The 8487-nt window shown below is 36.4% G+C and overlaps 2 protein-coding genes across 3 annotated transcripts; both read left to right on the top strand.

The window, feature by feature from the left end:
- The first annotated feature begins 808 nt into the window (after positions 1–808).
- Positions 809–5167, top strand: LOC110419106 (uncharacterized). 2 transcript variants are annotated; one of them, XM_021431998.2, is made up of 6 exons: positions 809–1077; positions 1652–2083; positions 2641–2786; positions 3087–3363; positions 3513–3785; positions 4282–5167. In XM_021431998.2, exons 2-6 carry the CDS (start codon positions 1775–1777, stop codon positions 4762–4764), a joined length of 1488 nt encoding a protein of 495 aa, XP_021287673.1. In that variant the 5' UTR covers positions 809–1077; positions 1652–1774; the 3' UTR covers positions 4765–5167. The 2 variants fall into 2 exon arrangements, with proteins under 2 accessions (XP_021287673.1, XP_021287672.1); XM_021431997.2 differs by having other exon boundaries at positions 810–1077; positions 1745–2083.
- Positions 5168–6257: 1090 nt separating this feature from the next.
- On the top strand, positions 6258–8102 carry LOC110419107 (DUF1262 family protein (DUF1262)). The gene is made up of 2 exons (XM_021432000.2): positions 6258–6707; positions 7091–8102. The coding sequence occupies exons 1-2, from the start codon at positions 6388–6390 to the stop codon at positions 7947–7949; spliced, it is 1179 nt and encodes a 392-aa protein (XP_021287675.1). The 5' UTR covers positions 6258–6387; the 3' UTR covers positions 7950–8102.
- The last annotated feature ends 385 nt before the right edge of the window (positions 8103–8487 follow it).

Raw genomic sequence — 8487 nt, 5'->3', positions numbered from 1 at the left:
CCTGTAATCACATTGCATTGTAATGTACCAAACGCCACCTATAGGTAATCGAACAAAATATATTATGTCAAAATTCTTCTTTACTTATGATCTAAAAAAAAAAAGTGATATTAGTGTTCAATAAATTTATTCAAGTGACAACTTAACAAATTTGTTTACTAAAATCCTTCCTATTGCAACATTTGCAAAGTTGATACAAAATATCAAAATGCACTATTTTAAAGATATTAAATAATAAAATTATAGGGAGAAATAAAATACGCATTATACTTTTTTATGTATCATGGTTTTTTTCACAGGTTTTTCTTGATAAGTTTTTAATAAAACAGTATTTCAAAAATGTATTCTTGAAAAGAATTATGTATTATTTTTTCTTCATTTAGATTTTTTCCTATAAGGTTTTTTTTTGTAAGGTTTTAATGAGGTATATTCTTAATATAATGAATATTCAAAAGAGAGTGTTATGAATAAATATGTGAATGCCCATTATGTTATAACCCAAGAAGTGTAGATCAAGTTAAATAACGTAATAAGTAAGATATAAGACATATAATATGATTTAAACTTTTAAATAAAATTAAATTAAAATTAAAAGTTATTAATTTATAAATAGATTCTTACTTTATTTGTAAATACACATTTCATTAAGATTTTTTTATAGTTACTTTCTTAATATTTATTTTAAAACACTTTAGAGTTTTTTTTGTTTTTTTTTAAATATTATTTGAAGTTTGGAGAGATTTTTGAAATAGGAAAAACAGAAAACCTTAAACCAACCCAACGTACGGAAGAGCTAGCCTACACGTAACGTAATATCTGCTCTCTTTTCTGCCACCTGAGATTCTCTCAGAAATAATTTTTAAAAAAAAAAAGAAAAAGGAAAAGAACCCATCCTTTCGCATCGAATTCTGGACCTCCATTGCCCTTTCAGTGATCAATAGAACAAAGAAACATTAGTTTTAAACGATTCCTTTCGAGATAAACCCAGATCACCTCCTCCTCCTCCTTCTTCTTCTAATCATTATTTTCAGCTCAAGAAAGCTCGCGCTAATCACCATTGAAGTTTATTTTATTCAGGTAATAATAAATTCTCTCTCTTTTTATTTTTCTGCTTATTGGGTTTTGTTTTAATTCACTTTTTAATGGGTTGTTGTTGTTGTTGTTTTTTTTTTTGCATGTCTTCTTAGCTTTGCTCTGAATTTTACTTGATCTTGGCTTATAGTAGGAGGGATGCCCGTTTTGTATTTTGGCTTCAATTTTGTGAATTCACTGTCTATATGTCACTATTCGCGAAAAGTCTATGCCAGTTTTTACCTTTCAAGATAGGAAATTAAATTTGAATGCTTATGTGCAGTAGACTACAATTTGAGGTCAAAATGTTTTCTTGGATTTTTATTAAGTAGATTGAATTGCCACACTTTTCAATTTCTATTTTTTTTTCTAACTGATATTTATGCCACATTTTTATATAACTTCAAAAACAATTCTTTGGTTGGTATCACTTTGATAATTTCTAACTTCAAAAAACAATGACAAACTGATATTACTTTGATCAAGCCAGTTACTTTATATTTGTCAGGTGTTTGGTATGCATAAAATCACAATTCTTTTAGATTCTCTTGAAGCTTTGGAGCATCTTTCCTTCCTGTAGGAACAGGCTGCTTTGCTGACTTTAAACTCCTTGACTCACCATACTGAAGTAGGCTATTTATCAACTTCATTTTTGTTCACTGCCTGTAAACAGAATAAGGCATAAAGGTAGACATACAGAAGTATGGGCAGTCCCCAGCAGCCAAAGCAAAGAGTGGCATTTGTGCTGATTGACGGATTGGGTGACGTGTCAATACCAAGGTTTGGGTATAAGACTCCTCTGCAGGCAGCCAATGTTCCAAACTTGGATGCCATAGCATCAGCTGGAGTTAATGGCCTCATGGACCCAGTGGAAGTAGGTTTGGGTTGTGGGAGTGACACGGCTCACCTTTCTCTGTTGGGATATGATCCAAGAGTATATTACCGAGGACGTGGTGCGTTTGAGTCCATGGGTGCTGGGTTGGCAATGTCACCTGGAGATATTGCATTCAAGGTGTGTAACCTGTTTTGGCTCTATTTTTTCTTTTTCCCATTGTTTCTTGCCCGCACTTCTTGGCATATTATTTGCTCATACTATTTCTGTATTCAACCATTATTAAGTATAACTCATGTTGGTAAATAATTTGATACTATCCAAAGTACAGATTATAGAATTATGGTTCAAGAATTTCAACATCCTAGCTTTAAGTTTAATGTGGATATCATTTTTTATATGAATGAAGAAACTTTGGTTAGGAGCTTTTGTTTTATTTTCTGATTTAATATTAATAACTTTTGTTGCCTGAGCTGATTCTATACAATTTTTAACTTGCAAACCTTACATCTTCTTTCATCTCCATTTCCCCTAAGAACTATTAAACTGAGTCTCTTTCTTCTTTCCACATATGATTTCCTAACTTAATCACTTACATGAGAGGGATGATTTTCTTAAAGATTTTCCTTATTCTTTGTTGCCAACCAGTTAATATGTTATAGTTCTATATATCTTCTTCAGAACACCTTGATGGTACTTTTTATACATGATTACCCATTACAATTATCTGTCTCCAGTCAAATTTTGCAACCTTGGATGAGAAAACTGGCATAGTTACGAGTAGGAGAGCTGACAGGCATTTTGAAGAAGAGGGGCCTATCCTTTGTGCTGCCCTGGATAGAATGAAGCTCCCATCTTTTCCTGAGTACGAAGTAAGAGTCAGGTACAGATGTTTTTTAGTTGCTGTAATTGTCAGTTAACGTAGTCATATTCCTGCAGTTGGTTCTGTACCATACCTGAGCTTACTCAACAATGTTTTTAATTTTATATGGCCATTTTGGTTTTTGACTTTCCTTTGATTGCAATTTTGAACCTGGAAAATGTCATAGCAGAAATTTTTATACTGTTTAGGCTAGATGGTTACAAGAAAGGCTTGATTTCTCTGTGAACTCTGTTAAGGATTGAAGCTTTACATTTCTGTTGTAAAAAATTTAATGTTAAGTCATTTACTCATCTCTTACAGGTATGCAACAGAACACCGATGCGGAGTTGTTGTTAAAGGACCAAGACTGAGCGGAAATATATCAGGAACTGACCCATTGAAGGACAACCGCTTACTTCTGGAAGCCAAGGCTTTAGATGATACAGATGAAGCAAGACACACAGCTGCAGTTGTTAATGAGTTATCCAAGGAGATTTCAAGGATTCTTGTTTCTCACCCTTTGAATGCAAAAAGGTTAGCAGAAGGGAAGAACATCGCTAATGCAGTCCTTTTGAGAGGCTGTGGTATTCGAATCGAGGTGTGTTGTCCTTAAATCTTGGAATGTGGAGAAAAACACTTAAGCAGAAAAACTGTTTGCATTTTGCTAGTTGGTGTACTTCTTTCTTTCTGTAATAAGATACCGATAAATGGCTTTATTGAAATATCTCTTCTGATTATGCATTATAGGTTCCTCCATTTGAAAAGAAACATGGCTTGTGGCCTTGCATGGTGGCTCCCACCAAAATTATTGCTGGATTGGGCCTATCCCTTCATATTGACATCCTAGAAGCTCCTGGTGCAACTGGGGACTATCGTACACTTCTGACTTCAAAAGCAACTGCGATAGCTAAGGCACTTTCTGCTCCTTTACAATCTTGCCCTAGTGTTTTTGTACCAGGGGAGGATGAGCACAAGCCTGGTAGATCATATGGCTATGATTTTGGGTTTCTCCACATTAAGGTGATGACCTTACGAATCAGTCTTTATTTTTGGCCTTTATTAGTGTTTCCTGTATTTAGCTGTCTCCTGGACCGTATACACTATTATTTTCTTCAATTTCGCCATTTTCTTTCCTTGAGTTTGCATCCCTTGAGGGTTGATGCCACTGTAATATATAATCTTGGTTGGGAGATACCTGGGATGATCTAAGTTAAACTTAGTCCTGATTTATTGTTCATGGAAGTGAGGACCTTTTCTGCAATGTTGCCTGAAAAAAAAAAGAAAAAACCTTCTCATTTCAAAGTGGCAGGGTATCTGGGTATGATAAATAATGGAAATCATTTGACTTTCTGAATATTTTATCATGAAAACTGGTTTATTTCTTTCTCTTTGCCTTTATGTTTGGCTTCTGTCCTTGTTAACAAGGTCTGATGGTTATGGTAGTTCTGAAAACCTATGTACAAAGTTCTCCATGTCATTAAGTAATGCAATTTCATTGATATTCCAAATAATGCAGGCGATAGATGATGCAGGTCACGATAAGGCAAGTGTTTTCAAAGGAAAAGGATTGGAAGCTGTAGATCAAGCTATAGGACAGCTGGCTAAGCTCCTGTGGCAGGCAGAATCAACTGGGAATTTCCAGTATTTTGTTTGTGTCACTGGTGACCACTCTACTCCTGTAGAATATGGAGACCACAGTTTTGAACCAGTTCCATTTACAATGTGCCAGTTGAAAGATTATGTGGGTGCAATAGGTGGGGAGTCTGTTGTTTTGGAGACTTCCCTTGATCCATTTCCTCTTCCAACTGTTAAGGCAGGTGAAGACCTAAATGAAGACATTGGTTTAGAAAAAGGGAGAAGATGCAAGCAAGTTCAAGCCTTTTGTGGTGATTCAGTTTTTGAGTTGAATGAGATTGCAGCAGCGAGGGGATGTCTTGGGCGGTTTCCAGGTGGACAGATGATGGAAATTATTAAAAGATTTCTCAAATTAAATGCGTAACTTTCATGGTCAGATGGTAGAGATCTTTCCTGGATAACCTCTGAGTTTCTAAATAATGTGTTTCTGATCTGAAAAATAACCATGACTATATGCCCTCGAATCATCAACAATTTTCCAAGCTTCTTCTGAGTTCTGGTTTCATGGAAATTGATACTTATACCTGCATCACCCTTTTCATAATCTGAGTCATGTGCTCGAGTGGAGGCTAACTCACCTGCTGCCAGTGCCAGCAAACGATAGCGATTGTTCTCTTTAGTAAACAAAATAAAGGATTGTATTTAAGGGTGTCAGCATTCAATTTATTGTTGCACATTACAGCTCAATCATGTGGATTATTATTTCAGAGCCAATTGACTCTGTGAAGAGTAATAGAAAGTCCATGACAAGAGCCATGTTAGTACAATATATGGATGCCATATCAGCTGCTTGTTATACTTCTAGGCCCTTCAGCTGTCTCTGGTTGCTCATATTCCCCTTTTCTTTAATCTTTTCGTAAATAAGTCTACATCTTCTCCTCTTAGATTGTGTCGTCTCCCCTAGAGGAAAAAATTCACCAAGATTTTCCGAGGAAAAATGCCGTCGAAGTGGAACTTCTATTTTTCACACGGAGGAGCTTAAAGGATTCATGCAGGGGTGCCACTTACAACCCAACAGCCTGAAGCTCATGCCTGAAGTCAGTACAAGACACTGGCTAAAGGTGGAAACCTGGTTTGCAGATGGGCATGGAGACTGCTTTGTAATAAAACCATTCAACATTCTTACAGATAGCATAGTCATGACTCATGAGACAGTTCTCTTTGCCCTCACAACTAATTCTTATCCCATACTGTACCGAGCAAAGCATGCTCCTATCTTTGTTACTGTCTGCTGAAGCAGAGTGCTACTATCCACTGACCTGTCCATTAACTTAACAGTCTTGAACGAAATAATGAACTAGTTTGCTCTGATTTTGCATCACGGGTGAAATTTTTGGCTTCTCGTCGTTGCCTGATCCAAATATCCCACGACGTAAACATTGGCATCATCTAGTTCCAAAACTGTAAATCCTTAATAATGTCCCGATTCTTCTCATGTCTCTTTTTTTAGGTAAAGTTTGGAATTAAACAAGCGTGATAAAAGAAGATATAACAAAGCAAGCACTGCTTTCCCTTTTTTTTCTCTTTTTGTACGCATTTCTAGATAAAATGTGCTTTGGCATTGCCTATTCTTTTTTTAGGTCTGTATTTGTTTTCCAATCAGTAAGTTGCATATGCGTAATACATCAGCAAAAGCAAGTGCAACACAAAAAAGAGTGGATAAGAAAGCAAGTTTAAAGCATTAGTTGTTTTGCCGTCTCGTGGAACCCTCTAGTTTATCTATGCTTAGTCATTTAAAGTTGGGGTCACCATTTGTCAACCTTTCTTGCTGCTTTTCATTTGCTTCCACTAAAAACAAAAAAAGAAATCATGAAGATCAAGGCCCATGTGCTCAGTCCTTGTTTGTGTAGATCAATCAAATAATTCAGTTTTCTATTGCAAAACAACTTTTATAGCTTAATGTATAAGGAAACAATCATAAACAAAGACCCCCTCAGGCCCTCAGGCCACCTCAGAACATAGGGAGAGGCAGTGTTAAAGTGTTCTGATGTATGTAACAAGGCCTCTTTCTCTATACAGGAAGTCTCCTAGTGCTCTTGAAGCAGAGCCACCTGCAGAAGGTCCTTATTCAGGTTATCTGGTGATTACAGATGAAGAAGCACAAGAGCAAGACACCTTTTGTTTTGGGGCATGTAAGAGGAAGGGTGTTGAAAAGCTACCTTTTCCTCAAGACAAGATGTTGAATGTTGTTCATGCATCAGAGGTTGAAGAGACTACGGTCACTAGGGTCTGGTTTATCCCAGTTCTTGATCAGCCTCTATCTTCCAATCGATACTATGTTATTCGAGCCAGAGGCAGATACAAAGGGTATGCTCCCCTTTCTTATAGAGCTATACTAATCAACAATCCAAGTCACCTTTTTGAACTTTAAATTACAAGTAACCTTATAGATAAACCCTGGATCATTCAGGAAATGTGTACTTGGAAGCTGGACTGCCTTAGTAGGGAGTGTAATTGGGGCATGAAATCTACGTTTTGTACTACTTGGAGAAAATTTCACCTAAACTTGGTATTCAGCTTGGAACAAAATGTGCTAGTTTTTATGTAATTTAACTTCAGTTTAAGTTCAAAGTTTGAGCCACATAAATTTGCATTGATATGTTTGCTTGATTGCATGTATATAGTAAGTAGAAACTATTGTATTTGGCTTCTAATTAATATATAGTTCTATTTATGTTGTAAATTTGCAGGCTAGCATGTTCAAGTTCAAGGGAGATAGACACCAAACTATGTTGCTTCTTCAGTGATGTTATAAGCGATGCAAAACCAAAACCATTTGATCACAGAAATGTTTATCAACATTTCAAGATCCATCGCCACCACAGGCATAGTTTCTTCGCTAAATCCACTGCTACTGATTCTATTCCTCCAAAATTTTTAAGAAAAAATGGATGGGAACTTCGCATCTCGAGGTCATATAGATTGCAACTAAATGAGGCTCTAGGCCTTGATTCATCTCTCAGAACACGCCTTCCAAATTTCAATTTCCCTATGTATAACAAGAAGTCACTTTCTGTTGTTGTCGGACAATGGTACTGTCCCTTTATATTTGTGAGGGAGGAGTGTAGACTAAGGCGACAAATGAAGAAATCATTGTTCTACAAGATGACACTTGAGCAATGGTGGCAACAGATTCATTCATGTGACAATGAGAACGATGAAGAAAATATTGTGAATATCAGTAAACTTGTGAAAAGAGAATTTACTTCAGTCTATGGTATGCAAGCTGAGAAGGATAACAGAATTAGCCATGGAGGGTTTTGGTGGTTCAGAACTCTAACAAGAAACGATGGGGGAAGGGGCAGTGTTGGTTTGAGTTTGGCAATCATGGAGAAAATGAGATGGTTACAAGAGGAGGGAGGTTGGTTTGAAGGAGGAGAGAGTGAAGTGAGGGTTGAAAGAGAAGAAGAAATTGGAAGTGAAAGTGGGTGGAGGAGATTTGCCTGTTACATGTTGGTGGAGAGCTTTAATTTGAGAAGAATGGATGGAACTTTGGTGCTGAGGTGTGACTTTAGGCACACTCATAAGATTCAATCCAAATGGGAATGAACTCTTATGATCTTGTAAATGTACTTCATATCTGATAAATGAAGGTGAAATGCACAGTTTTGTTTGTTTGATCGCTTCATATGTAAATAGTATGAATCTCTCTTATTCAAACCTTTCTATCAGTTCGGTTCTATAATATATTTTTTTTGCTCACCCAAGTTAGGATTTAAGTGATTAAGATGTAAGATGTAGTATACATCAAGATTGGTCTATCAACCATCCATGATTACATGATTAAACTTGATGGTTGCACAAAGGCACTAACATATGATTACATCCTGCAAAATAACATATGGCTGAAGCAATGAACATGTAGAGCATCTTGTCACCACCAAACTGAGAACATAGATTCCGTATCAATGCCATGTTTTTTTAATGCATCAGAAAATGAGTTCCCTTCACGCCAGGTATGGGCTATGGATACATTGACAAGTCAATCTGGCTGAAAGTGGCCCATTTATCCCATGGTCTTTGATCAGCATTACAAACCCAAGAGATGGCAATCCTAGAATCAGAGTCCATAATGAGATTAGCAGTA

The sequence above is a fragment of the Theobroma umbraticum genome, unplaced genomic scaffold (genome assembly GCF_002168275.2).
Source record: "Theobroma umbraticum cultivar Fairchild unplaced genomic scaffold, ASM216827v3 scaffold_67.0, whole genome shotgun sequence".
Classification (NCBI taxonomy): Eukaryota; Viridiplantae; Streptophyta; class Magnoliopsida; order Malvales; family Malvaceae; genus Theobroma; species Theobroma umbraticum.
Note: the sequence above shows the minus strand (reverse complement) of the source record. Positions and strands in the feature narration are given on the sequence as shown.